Here is a 14,789-nt window from a genome sequence, read left to right on the forward strand (position 1 = left end):
CAGCACCAATATTGAGCACCAGTTTACTACTACTCAGCCTGTGAAAAATAGGTGAATCATTTTTTTTTTCTGTGGCTCTGGAGGAGCTTCCTAAAATCTGAAAATTACTCTGATGACATCATCAGGGCAATCTGGGTTTAGGTTTGAAGACTACACATCTTTAACAGGAAGCCTGGCTAACAAACGGGCATGGAGTTTGAAAGACATGGGTATTTTCCAGGCAGGGGAAGTCTTATAAAAGCTATTTTGTTGCATTATGGGAAATGTAGTATCTTGCCTTTTTGGAGCTTGACCAAAATAAGGGACAATACGAAGTGCCTCTTGACAATTTTTCACCACTTTTTTAATCTGCCTAAAGCCTCCCAGCATTGTAAAAAATGAATTCTAAATGGCTGGAGTAACTAAACTTGGATACCCAGAAATCCTGCACCGAACTGCACACAGCAGACTCGTGCTACAGGTTTACCATCCTAGTTGATCTGTGATGGTTGTGACGGAAAGGGATAAGACAGCTTCGCTGTGTAGGAGTATATCTTTCACTTCCAACTCATCACTCAAGGCAGGAAATTGACCAACGCCAGATGTTTATTTGGACAGAGTGAATTAGAATGTATTTTTATTTGTAGCTTGAGGCAAAATACCTTTTTTTTTATTTGATGTCAATAACAGAGCAAAAGGAAATGCCTCTTCCTTATTTTCCCTCCTTCCTCTCTCTCTCTCTCTCTCTCTCTCTCTCTCTCTCTCTCTCTCTCTCTCTCTCTCTTCTGCTGGTGTTGTAGAGGTCAGCTATGCACTGTATGCACAGGTAGATTTTCCAGATGCAGCCCTCTCATTCACCCTTATATTCTCACACTGCTGTGAGTTCGCTGCTAGACCTCCGCTGCCCCAATGGCTGCTGGGGCCCCTTGGAGCGTGGAGAGGAGCCAAGAAACTGTCTGGCCACCCAGTGTAAACTATGTGTTTACAGCAAGGCCAGGGTCACACTGGGCATGCTTGACTCAGTACGTCTTACCTATTGCCGATGATAAAGGATCTGATGTCGGCGTAGACAGCTGGCTATAGTGGCGCCACCGAACTCTAAAAAACACACTATTTCTTCTGTGCTTACATACAGTAACAGCATTTGGCAGTTCTACTACGCCTTGCTTAGGAGGAAAATAAATATATGCTTCTTTTGGCTGCCTGGTGAAAGATATCTACTTATCATTCAGCATAAATCGGCTGTGATTTGTAAATATTTTAAAGGTTAGGCTTGACCAGGCGGTCCAATGTGAAAGGGACGAGTAGCTCTTGAGCAACCAGCATCTTTGCCCTCCTCTCGGTTTTCTCTGAGCTCAGTGCATACTGTGTACTCAAACATTTATAGACTTTATAATGTGGTCATACATTTATGTATGTTTCGCCCTGCCTTACGATGGCGGCGCAGCTTTCTCGCAACAACATGCCTCTAATGGTTTGCTTGATCAGAACACGCTCAGATTTGGATGAACACAGGTGCTGCTGTTAGAGGATTCAGACATAATGTTACGAAACGCATAACAGCTGCTTATTTGTTCGTTCAAAGAACACTAAGTGGCGTCTTCTGTAGTTTGTCCTCTTTACTGTCGCTGGCTATCCTCCCCATTTAACTCCAGTGCCTTTGTCACTTCCTCGGTTTTTAGTTCCCCGTCAGTTTAGAGGGGGGCGTCGTGCCATGCTCTAAATAACTTGATTGACATTTGAATTGGATGTGGATCACGGTAATTATCCAGCCTTCCTGCTTCTTGGCTGGCATGCAGTGAGAGGAGAGCGTCGGTGCAGCCGGGCCACAGGCAAAGAAATTTGTCTAAAATGCAAACGCATGCTTGTATTCACATGCTCTTCACTCATATTAGCATTCACTGACTCACAGAAAAGCAGTGACACATAACATGCACGCCTCATTGAGTTGTGTTCTGGTGCGTATTGGAGCTTAAGAATAGAAGCATGAATAAAGCAGCTTACTGTGGTGTCCTCCCCTATAGAGACAGCAATGTAGTAGGACTATGTGAAGTATGCTTTTGGATTTCTTTAAGGCTGAACGGCCATGAATCATTGCACCAGGATATTTGCTCAAGCTTATTCCCCAAGAAATCTCCATGACGACGCTCCTGTACGGTCAGCACGGTCATTAAAAGCTGGCAAGTTAGAAATCCAATATTAGACCATTTTCCTGTGGTACGTTAATATAACTGCAAGTTTTTATCTAATGGATGTGAATAGATGAGGATTTTACAACGCATGATCATGTCAGGCAATGCTGGAAATCAACTTGCTGGCTGGACGTTGATGAAGTTGATGCCCATGCATGCCCATGGAGGGTTTACACAAGAATATACATGCCTTACTTATTTCTGATTCTATGTCATATTGAAACATATCGGTTATATCATCCTGTGGGTTTTGAGCTGATTTTACTCAAGATTTGCATGCAATCATGGAGTCAGGCACTAATTCAAAGCAATAGTTTAGCATTTTCCGGAAACACACTTATTCACTTTCTTGTCAAGAGTTCGATGAGAAGATTGATACCCCCCCTTTTTTTAATCTGTCTGTTAAATATGGATCTGCCATTAGCAGTTAGCCTAGCAAAGCATAAAGACTGGAAACAGGAGGAAACAGCTAGCATGGATCTGTCCGAAGGCGACAATATCTGTCCAGCACCTCTAAAGTTCGCTTTATTACTGTAAAAGTCTCCACTGGTTGCCTGGCAACTTCAAGGTTACTATAAGACTCAAGAAAGTAATAGTCCAACACATAACATAAGAAGATTTAAAAAACAATCCTTGGATTAAAAAAAAGAAAAGTCATAATTTGCGGCTGTTAGTACTAATGCAAAAATGATCACTGAACAAAAAAAGGTATTAGGGTATTCATGTGAATATGGGCTAAAGGATTTGTTACCTTTGGACAGAGCCAGGCTAGCTGTTTCCCCTTGTTTCCAGTCTTTATGCCAAGCTAAGCTAACCCACTTCAGGCAGTTGCTTCATATTTAGCGTACAGACATGAGAGTTGTATCGATCTTCTTCTCCAACTCTCGGCAAGAAAGCTAATTTGTGTATTTACCAACATGTCAAAGTATTCCTTCAGAGTTGCCATAGACCAGCCATCGTCAACTGGACAGAAAAACATGTTTTAATGGAGAGTGAAGAGCTTCTTAAACATGGTGTTTTTAACCTTTTAAGTATTTTATCAGTATCATTATCGTCTCCAAATAGCCTCACTGCGTTATTCGCCCTCGACTACTTTCCTTATACTGTTTCTGACAGGAAATAACTTCAGGCCCTGCCTTAGCACAACTGTCCCCTTCGATTAAACAGTTGTAGTCACTTTGCATGCTGGACTGAATGATACTGTTCCTGTTGTTGGGGCTGAGCTGCACTGGTGTAAAATAGACACTTATCCCTTTCAAAGGCAGTATCATTTTTCCTTGATGTGGAAGGAGAGCTGTGTCCCTGAAGCAAGGTTGTCCAGGAGAAGAGAACGATACAACCAACAGACGGTGCTCGGCCTTTACCGCCAATGACCATGTGGAATTGAGGGATGAGCAGAATATCATTTTGTGTTTACTTTTGGTCAAACGTCCACCCATCTGCATGTGGCTGTCTGTCAAATGCTTGCAGGGAGATTGGGGATGGAGAAAGGTGAGAGAAATACAGATAAAGAGAGGAGTAAATTGGGGGAATTTTTAGTGGATGAGTGTGTTTCTGGGCTCCATGTTGGGTTAGTTAATGACTGGTGCATATGTCGGCCACGCAGCTGTGGAGTTACAATCAGTCAGCCAGCTGAGGAACAGAGCGACGGATGGAACGGAGAGGGAGAGAGAATGAGAGAGAGAGAGAGGCACACAGATATAAAGTATTAAGAGGAAAGCAGAGAAAACAGTTCTGCATGAGGGAGAGCGGAGAAGCAGAGGAGGTGAGATAGAGGGTTTTTGAGCGAAATAAACAGAGAGAGGCATCCGGAGGGAATAGACAGAGAAGGAGAGAAAGAGAAGTTGCCAAGATAGTTTCCATTCTTCTCATCCTCCGTCAACTAGCTGAAGCAGAAATGGCAGAGGCTGCAGTCCAAATAATTACACTCAGCTGCCTTCCTGGAAAGTATTTACTGTTGTCAATAAAAAAAGCAAAGAAAAGGCAGTGTGTATAAAAGGAAAAATAACTCAAATATACAAAGATAGCAATTGGATGACAGAATTCACTGTCACCCTTGCATTTTATCAAAGACATATTTTCTAAACGCCGCACCATCTCAGGGAGTCTTCTCACCTCCACTTCCTTTGACTTCGCCTCTTCACCCCGGTATGTCCTGTCTGTCCTGCCCCATCCTGGCCGTCCTCCATCAGCTCCGGGATTTAAGCCTTTAAGAGCCTCTTTTCCCTTCAGTAAGAGCTTTAAGGCAGAATGTGTGTGGAAAGCAGTTTTTTGGGGTAAGGATCAGAGCTGGACAGAAATAGGTACCGATCGAGTACAGGAGTGGGCGCTTCAGGAGGAAGTCTCTGACCTCCGATTGTCCCCGCTTCTTGTTGCCCCACAAAGCACCCCCAGTAACTCTGAGCAAGGGCCTTTTTGTGAGGCAAGGACACGAGTTTATTGTGTCTCAGTTATTGCTCACAAACGCTGTTCGCAGTATTAGGTACACAGGTGTAAAGCCGAAGTGGTTTATCACCTCTGCAGTGAGACATCTTTGGAAATTTTAAGTTGTGTTGAAGACATGAATTGGTTTAAATCCAATGCGCCTATATATGTGTACCCAGCAAACACTGTCTGTATATAGTATGTCGTCTTTTGCGTACCTGCTACCTGCTTTGTTCTGTAAAATCAACTCTATTAATATGTTGCATTGTCAGGTTAACACCGAACATTTTGCATATTGCTGACTGTCAAAACCTCGGCTTTGCCTGACAGTTAAACCTGACCGCTATGCTTTGTTTCCTTGTGATTCTGCAGGCAGACCCGGGAGCAGGAGACCCCACCAGACTTCTTCTATTTCTCTGACTTTGAAAGACACAACGCCGAGATCGCTGCCTTTCATCTGGACAAGTAAGTCAACATTGTGCCAGTCTCAGGGATGTGTGGTACATGATATCTGGGACATCATGTTGCCATGTCATCTGCCTGCCCCCAGCTGAAGGGGTAAAGAATTTTGTAAATAATTTCAATAATACCCTTTAAAAGTGTGAGCTGGGCTACTCTGTGTTTCAAAAATGGTTGTTTTGCATTTATTCCATTGACATTTTTCAGGTGAACAAACCTCTACAGTGCTGCTTTTTTAGTATTTTAGAATTGGACTCATATATAACACTGCTGGACTCACGGTGGACTGAGATTTTTTTTTTTTAAAGAATCAAAATTGATGCAGTAGAAGCAGAGCTATAATCTTTATTCCACACATTCTTCTTCTTTGTCAAAGCTTGGTGGCTACATTACCCTCAGGGGCAGCAGTGGATGTCCGATCCAGATACGGCTCCGACACTACAAACATTTCAACTAAATAAAGGCCCCAAAAAAAAAAAAAAATCAGATGTTCTTGAATGTGCTTTAACACCTTCTAGCCCAAGTGCTTCTTTCCGTCCTCGAGGGCCACCGTCCTGCGGGTTTGTGTTCCTCCCTAATTGCTAATTTTCTTCTCCTCGTGTCAGCCCATTAACCACCTGGGAGGAACAAAAACCTGCAGAATGCCAGGCCAGAACTGGGTACCTTTTTGTTATATAGTCGAGCTTTAATGTGATAAGATAATGTGTTTGCAAGGTCCTCCTTAAGTATAGCAACACAGATCCATGTGTGTGAATGCAGGCAGCACTGCAGGCATACCCGTTTCTCTTGTGTGCATTAACATCCTCCATGCACTCCACATTTTCTCTGCGCTTGTTTGTACACGTGCTTCTCCTTTTCACCGTTTCTGACCCTCAGAAACTCTTCTCTTTCAAAGACAGCGAGCAGTGTGAGCCCGTACAGTAGAGGCTGCGAGCTCGGAGAGGCCATGAGTCATAGAGGATGAATGCCGCCCTCCCGCAGCTAGCATCTGACTGAACAATGACTGCAGCCTCCTTGCTTAGCTAACCACCACGCTCTCTGACTTCACTGCCTTTACAAGGCTAACCCTTTACGGCCGGTCGGCCTGCCCCAGAGACTTTAATGAAATGAGAAAACCTCATGAGGATCTCTGATCGACCAGAAAAAGAGATGAGTTTTAGCGCCGGTGTTGCTATTAAAGTCGAGCTGACATCACTGTGGATGTGTGTTATTATGAGCAGAGGGCTTGTGTTGTAGTGCGACTGCTGATGATACCGAGGTCACACACGTGTCCATTCATATCTACACGCACACACACGCTGGGGCCACAGTGGGTAGCGATGTTGAATCTGATTTTCCTTCAGGCACAATGACACAGTTCAGCAGCAATTGCATTAGCAGCAGCTTTCTTCACCAGTCTGCTACACATCTGGTCCTCCTCTGTGCGCACACACACACACACACACACACACACACACACACACACACACACACACACACACACACACACACACACACACACACATACATGAAAAATACACACTCCCTGCATATGTGTGGGTTAAGGGGAAGAGGAGGAAACCAAAGGCATGAAAGGCCCTGTGCCCATTCTAAATATAAGCCAGGCAGGGTTTGCCAAAAGCAGTGCTTTATTTTTTTTCCCCTTATTTTGTCTGTTCTAAATTAAAGCCTGGCTACAGAGCTGCTGCTGCTGCTGGTGCAGAGGCTTAGGCTACACTGCCTCCCAGGGGACCTGCAGACACACACACACACAGGCTCTTTTAAAAGCAGCATTCACACCGGCGTGTGCGCACATCACACACACACAGAGCCACTGTCTTTTCTTATATAGGCTACACCGCTGTAAGCATCATTAATTATGTGATTGGATTTAAATGGGATGTGCACTTGGTGTCGCTGCATTAGGTGGGGAAAAAAGAGCAAGCAGTCAGCAGATACAAAGACATACAACGACTGATGTGACCTTAAAATATTAAAAGAAATAGCTCTGAATTCCCACTGGCGTCTTCTACTCTTTTTCAGCTGGGAGTATATGAAATGATGATTCCCACTGTTGTTCATGCGCAGCTCTTAGCGGGCCTCTCTGTCCCACCCTGAATATAACTCAAGTTTTAAATGGCCACTGTGGGAATAAGGTTTATTAAGGATGGAAGAAAAAGTGTGAGTGATGAATAGAACTCAAGCCAGCCCTAGCTGTTCCCTATAGCATGGCAGCAGGCCCAGGCCCAGCAGGCCAGACGGTGCAGTGCGGCGCTTCATCCTGTGTCCGAGGAAAGAGACTCATTCCACCCGCCGCCACGCTACTTGATAGCATCATTTATACGACTCTAAGCTCTCTCCACCAAGTTCTCCCCTATCTCGCTCTATCACTCTCTCTCTCTCCTCTTATTCCACTGGCTCCATCTTTAATCTCATTCTCTCTTTCTGTGTCTCTCTGTCCTCAGGCCTAGGCCATTAGGTGTTGTCAGGGGCATCAATTTTTAAAGAGCCTGTGCTGATGTTGTAGCCAGGTGGTATTGACGAAGGGGCAGCGCATGCATAAAATAGGCATGTGGCATGCACAAAGGAAGACAGTCACGCCATCTGTCAGTGAAACTTACATCTCGAAATACATGAAGCCAGAAAGCTGTGTGGAAGTTAAAAATATGTGTGATGCAGAATAATAGCCATAAAAAACCACAGAGGTTTACCACCATGTGGTGTAACTGTCAGGGTAGGACTTGTGTCACAGTACCCCCTGTTGGCAGTGACAGTGAATTACATAAGCATAAAGTCCCATCTTGGGTGATGTTTCTTTTCTTCCTATCTACAAACAGCTCATCCTTGTTGCAACACTCTACGGACAGTTGTTAAGTACATAAATAGCTCTTTAGGTGATCATATACAGTAAAACTCTCAAACATACTTTAAATATGTAAAATAAAGCACCACCAAGGTTATTGACAAATTGGCACCATTAAAAGTATGCCAAATTAGCTATAAGCTGATCCTGTTTGCCATGTACCCATGGATGTACAGACTAACCATCAGTGGATTGCTTAGAGCACTTAAAAATGTCATGATTCTCAAGCAAGTTCTAGAGTTTAAAGTAGCGTATTTTTGTATAATTTCTAAATAGTCATTTATTTGTGATGGGCAGCTACAATACATGATGAAAGTATAAGAATCTAAAAACATGTGTGTCATGTGTGTCATGTGTGTGTGATTTTTGAGCAGCAATTTGCTTAAAATATGTTAATTGCCTCCATGAGCTGTGTGTCACAGCCACTGTTTGAAAATGTCTGCTGTATTCTGAAGACAGAATGTAAGCCCTCAGTATGTGTCTCTGTCCTGCAGGATCCTGGACTTCCGCCGTGTCCCTCCTGTGGCCGGCAGGCTTGTCAACATGACAAAGGAAATCCGAGATGTCACACGAGACAAAAAGCTCTGGAGGACATTCTTCATTTCACCAGGTACAAATTGAAAAAGGGCAGAGTTATTGGTTTGCAGAGACACATCTAGAAGGGAAAACTTTAATCAATATACCAATAATATGAGATCAAAATTAATTAAAAATGCTGCACAAATTCCACTTCAGTTGTCTTTTTAGTTCCTGTTATGTGTACCCCCAAACTGCGGGACAATCAGTGTTTCACAACAATTAATTGAGATTACGTGGTGATCTCAGAAGAAAACATAATAATGAAATGCTATCTGTGCAGGCTTCAACAAAAAAAATGTCATCATGCAAAAGTTAAAGCCTAGCAAAAAATGAACAGTTTCCTTCTTCATAATGTAGATCGAAGCTCGTTCTGTGCCCTGAATTACTGGGATATTAATTTGCATGGGATTAGTATTATCAGGGGACTCTGGCTTGTGCCAAAGCGCAGTTAATTAGCGATGCAACTTTTACATTTTATATATTATACACATGGAAAACTGTCAGAGGATTAAAGTTACTGAAAAACTCAGCAATTAATACAAGTCACTGAATGTCTCCAGGTAATTTTAATCTTGTGAAAACTGGCCTTTAAATATATGTGGTGTGCATTTCAAAAGGGCAGAAACAGGGTGTAGTTATGTTAAAATATGTAACACTGAGTAGTATAATAGACTATATCTAACAGTTACTTTTTATGTTTTGTGTCAATGTGTGTTCTTTCTCCAAATCTCAGCCAACAACGTGTGTTTCTACGGAGAGTGTTCGTACTACTGTTCCACTGAGCACGCTCTGTGCGGTAAACCAGACCAGATAGAAGGATCCCTGGCTGCCTTCCTCCCAGACTTAGCCCTCGCCAAACGCAAGACCTGGAGGAACCCGTGGAGACGCTCCTACCACAAACGCAAGAAGGCAGAGTAAGAGATCGACCCTGCACTCAGACAGTGCTGCGTTCACTGATTGAAGCAGACACAGAGGGATTCACTGTAGAGTCCTGTAGGTCCAGCTTTCAGAGGATATTTATTACACTCACTGTGCCAGGGGCAATAACTCATGAGAGCTGAGCAAAAGATTTGCGGTGTGTAAGATATCACGTAAATCAAGTTAAAGCTGTCTGGCATCCAAGTACAAAAAAAAAACAACCTGTACAGATCATGCCACGGAAGAAAACATTTAATTACAATCTTATTAGTTTCCCAAAATCATATCAAGAATAAATTGGGAAAAAAAGCATGTTAAAAGGCAAAATAAATTGGATTTTGGTGACCCATGAATTCTAATGAAATTGTGAACAAGATGTTTATGTAATAAACATCTTGTTCAACATCTAAATCTAAAATTTTCTAAACATCTAAATACAATTTTTTAACTCTTCAGATGGGAAGTGGACCCGGACTACTGCGAGGAAGTCAAACAGACTCCACCGTATGACAGTGGGACGCGACTGCTGGACATCATGGACATGACCGTCTTTGACTTCCTCATGGGTAAGTTTCAATGTCCCATGGTGGTCTAAGCACTGTTTCAGAGGTCAATAATGGGCAATTTTGGGCAACACAGTATATAACACACAGTAGATGTACTACAGTACACACACAAATATGTGCTGAATTGCTAACTTTTATTCCAACACAGGAAACATGGATCGCCACCATTATGAGACGTTCGAAAAGTTTGGAAATGAGACCTTTATCATCCATCTGGACAACGGCAGAGGGTGAGCCCCTGCATTGTAACTCAAGAGGTTATAATGCAAAGATTGTCAAACTAATTGTCATTCAGAACTGTGCTACTTTCATTATTCCACTTGTTGGTTCCTCTGTAGTGTATATCTCCCTAGAAATAATAACCAATGAGAGAATTATGAAAACAAATACATGATGTGCAGGTGTCTCAATATTCAGAAATGTGGAATCATTGATGAAGCCATCTACAACATCAAAATAAAACACTTTTTTTTTTTTAATAATGCCTAAATTCAGTGATAAAGATGCAGTAAAACTAAAGAAACATTTTCTGAGGAAAATGCATACCATTGCTGGCGCTTGCTCATGGTTACTTGCAGACTTACTGGATGACTTCTAATCATTTGAAAACTCATTAACCTTAATGTGTTGGCTGAGTTATAGATGCAACGGGGGTGAATGGGTGATTTAAAAAAAACATCAAGCTCTAATGCATTACAGTATATAATTCATAAACTAAATGTTATCATAATAAACTTACATTTGTAATACTGAGCATTTTAAATTGGAGTTTGACCTAATCAATGGCTGATAATATTTAGATAATTAAAAAAGCATTAAAGGTCCCATGACATGGGGCTCTTTGGCTGCTTTTATATAGACCTTAGTGGTCCCCTAGTACTGTATCTGAAGTCTCTTTCCCGAAATTCAGCCTTGGTGCAGAATTACAGCCACTAGAGCCAGTCCCACAATGAGCTTTCCTTAGGATGTGCCATTTCCGTGTCTGTAGCTATTGAGAAGGAGAAGGTGGGGGTGTAGCCTTGACCAACTGCCACTTTGCTCGTTTGAAAGCCATGATGTCTCTCTCTCACGGTCGGGCCAAATTCTCTGGGCGGGTAGCAGAGAAAGGGGAGGTAACCTTGCTCCTTATGACCTCATAAGGAGGAGATTCCAGATCGGTCCATCTGAGCTTTCATTTTCTCAAAGGCAGAGCAGGATACCCAGGGCTCGGTTTACACCTATCGCCATTTCTAGCCACTGGGGGACCATAGGCAGGCTGGGGGAATGCATGTTAATGTTAAAACACCTCATAAAGTGAAATGAGGAATAGCTCATTAAATTGTGTCCTGACCATACAATTATGCATGTATAAATGTATCAGTTAGAAGAAGATTATTAATCCTGCAAGGGGAAATTCACATTTTTCCCTCTGCTTGGTACAGTCATTGCCTACAGGCCTGAAATACACACACATGCAGGTGAACTGGCATTTATCCAGCTACCAATCCACACTCCAACCGGCAACCCTCCAGTTCCCAACCCAAATCCCTACAGAATGAGCTAGTGCCACCCCACATTTATTTGCATACACTTTTAAAGTTACATGTGAGCAAAAAAGGCACTGAAAAAAGTATTATAATAATTACAATAATAACAGAAGTGCATAAGCTGCTGCACAGCAATCACATCAAAACGTGTCACTAATCAAAACCGAGACTCAATAAAAGGTGCAGGCAAACAGCAAATTGCTCAACAGCAGAGGACAAATATTTTCAAACCGTTCATGCTTCTATCTTTCCCCCTAGCTTTGGAAAGCACTCCCACGACGAGATATCCATTCTGGTGCCGTTGACCCAGTGCTGCAGGTAATGTCTTCTTTGCTGGTGTTTTTTTCATGTTGCTTGATTAGAAGGATGCAATGGCTTTATTGATCCCAGTGCAGAATATAAGCAGGATTTTCACATGTGATCAGTTGGCTGTTTACATTATCAGTATTGCCGAGCATATGGGTATGACTGTGCATGAAGCCACACTGACACCCTCGCTGCACTCTTTCTGCAGGGTGAGGAAGTCGACCCACTTGCGTCTGCAGCTGCTGGCTAAGGAAGAATACAAGCTGTCCATGCTCATGGCAGAGTCCCTGGTGAGGGACCACCTCAGTCCCATCCTTATCCAGCCACACCTGGATGCCATGGACCGACGACTACGCCAGGTCAGTGCTCCATAATCAGTTTATACAGTGTGCCTTGTCGGATTTTGTCTTTTTTTTTTAATCAAACCTTTAAAGGAATAGTTCAACATTTTGGGATTATGTGTATTCGGGCTGCAACTAACACTTATTTTCATTGCCAATTAATTGAGTGATCTATAAAATGTCAGACAATGGTGAAACATGTCCAAAGCCCAAGATGATGTCCTCAATTGTCCTGTTTTTCACCACTACTCAAATATATGGTTACACTTTACTTAAAGGTATCTACGTAAGAGTGACATGGCACTGTCATGAACGTGTCATAAACATTATAAACAAGTCATAAACACTTGTGACATAACGCTTCTTTCAGTAAGCGTCATTTGTTTTTTGTCATGATTAGTTATGGTTAGGGTTAGGTTTGGGTTAGGGTTAGGATTAGGGTTAGGGTTCATGTGTCATGATTGTCATGACAGTGTCATGTCACTCTTATGTAGATACCTTCAAGTAAAGTGTTACCAAATATATTCACTTTACCGTCACAAGTGAGTGAATAAACTAGAAAATATTCACATTTAAGAAGCTGGAATTAGAGAATTTCCCCTTTCCTTTAAACAAAAATGTCTCAAACCGATTATCAAAATAGTTGGCAATTAATTTAATAGTTGACAGCTAATCGATTAATCTTTGCAGCTCTGGGTGTAGTCACTTTCCTGCAGAGAGTAAGGTACTCTAGGAACTCTTGGCAAGAAAGTAAATTACCCAAATGTTGAACTATTCCTTTAAACATTTCGGGAGGGAAGGGGGATGTCACTCATTGTCTCTCTTTAAACCTTATTTGACCTCTTATAGTGACTATATAAGACTATATATAAACAAATGTCTTCTCTATTCAACAATGAAACCTTTCTCTCTTGTATTTCCTTGTCGCTAGGTGCTGAATGTGCTGTCAGAATGCATCGAAAAGGAGGGCTACAGTTACGTTGTAGAGGACGACCTGCAGGGGCACCAAGGGACAGACCACGCCCACACCGGCCCGCGGCGGAGGTAGCTGTCTCGGGACGCTGGCGGCTGGATAGGACTGACTCCCTGGAGATAGGAGGAGATCCAGTCTTTCTCTTAAAACTGAACTGGCATCCTGTAACACAGATTTCTCAGAGGGCTTGGTTTTCTTTTGCTGAACTTCCAGGGACGCCCGTCTGCCTGAGGGTTTAATCGGAGCTGTCTGGAAGTGGAAGCCTGCTGGATAGGACTGCTCTTTGACAAACAAGTGCAATGACTCGAACGGCACAGATGCTCGCAGGTGACGTCGAACACTTCTGGATGGATCTGGGGCCGGGTTACAAACTGGACTGAACCAACACCCTCCCTCGCCTCACCTAGACTCCTTAAAATATCCAACCCTGACTCTTGTGTAGGACAGGACCCAAACCATGAAAGCCTTGCAAGAGACGCCTTCTCTCTGTCTTGGTTAGGACCCTTTTTTTGAATTCAGTGAATTCTGAGGGACTTGTAAAGAACCTCCCGAACACACACCCCCCCCCTTCCTCCCCTCCCCTCCCTTCACAAGCTGAATTATGTGTTTATACAGTACGTTATCGTTGGTATTGCAAGTGTTTCGGTTGAACATTCCCGGTGGTGGAGTAGGAGGAGGTGGAGGTTGACTTCCTGTTGTCTTAATGATCAAAATGATGTTTTATTGATTTGCTGAAAAATGTTTTATTGCATAGTGTCTTTTATTTCTCATTTGATTTCTGCTGAGCTTCTACCATTGGGATTCGAGATGGAAAAATTTGATTGGAGTGCAGGTTTACTCCTGGATTTGTCTGTTAATTTCGCCCATGAATGTTACTTGTACTTGAGAGAGTATTTATTTAAAATTCATATTTATTCTTTGAGATGGATCAGTTTCTGTTGACAAATGCAACTGTGGAATTGACATTACAGTGGCGCACTTCTTCATTTGTCCAAAAGAGGGCAAACTGAGCACGTGCAGGAAAAGTAGCTGCCAGGTCCGTGTGTCTCTCGGTTATGTTACCCCTCTCCATTCCAAGTATCAAGCTCGCGTTTAAATTGAAGCCATCACGAGTCTTGATTAGACATTTAACACAAGATTTTCATCCAACTACTGCCTTTCCGTTTTATTCTTTCAGTGCAACAGATATGAGGTTAAAGTTATGGTACCAAAAGCCAAATGTGACGCTAATAGTTTTGTATTATTGTTTCTTTGTAATATATTTGATTTTCAGATGTTGCTGTTGTGGAGAGATTATTTTTCAGGATGTATATTTCATTCATTACCAACAGCTGATAGCTTTTATCTGTTAACGATTCAGTCGCTGGCTGAAAGTTAATATATACAGTAGGAAAATCTAGTGCCTGTGCAATGATAGAAATACTTGAATGTCTGGTTTCATAGCGGAAAGGTTTCAACTCCTCCCGGGTACGAGCTATAGGTAATATACGGAGGTCTACATATATGTGTGTGTGCTGACTCCGTCTGTTCCATTAAGGGTTTAATTCTACAGTCAAAGTTTCCAAAGTCCTGTGTTAGGTCAGTACTGTGTGTGTGTGTGTGTGTGTGTGTATGTGTGGATCCATGGAGAACCTTAAGATGATGTTCTTGAAGTGAAAATGCTTCTTTTTTTTATTCAACTCTG

General features: G+C 42.5%; 1 protein-coding gene across 2 annotated transcripts in view; it reads left to right on the plus strand.

Annotated features, from left to right (window-relative positions):
- The window catches only part of fam20cb (FAM20C golgi associated secretory pathway kinase b), a 52,222-nt gene extending 37,433 nt beyond the window's left edge, over nt 1-14,789 (plus strand). Inside the window, exons 4-12 of one of the 2 annotated variants that reach the window (XR_003691322.1) lie at nt 4,968-5,060; nt 8,391-8,506; nt 9,209-9,389; nt 9,850-9,959; nt 10,108-10,189; nt 11,744-11,803; nt 12,000-12,150; nt 13,064-14,598; nt 14,658-14,789. Coding sequence is in view for 1 of the 2 variants with exons in the window: in XM_028567796.1 (XP_028423597.1) it covers nt 4,968-5,060; nt 8,391-8,506; nt 9,209-9,389; nt 9,850-9,959; nt 10,108-10,189; nt 11,744-11,803; nt 12,000-12,150; nt 13,064-13,180 (910 nt within the window). In the remaining variant the exon portion in view is untranslated. Of the gene's footprint in view, nt 1-4,967; nt 5,061-8,390; nt 8,507-9,208; nt 9,390-9,849; nt 9,960-10,107; nt 10,190-11,743; nt 11,804-11,999; nt 12,151-13,063 lie in introns of both variants that reach the window. The other variant, XM_028567796.1, reaches the window with a different exon arrangement.

Source organism: Perca flavescens, chromosome 21, assembly GCF_004354835.1.
Source record: "Perca flavescens isolate YP-PL-M2 chromosome 21, PFLA_1.0, whole genome shotgun sequence".
Lineage (NCBI taxonomy): Eukaryota > Metazoa > Chordata > Actinopteri > Perciformes > Percidae > Perca > Perca flavescens.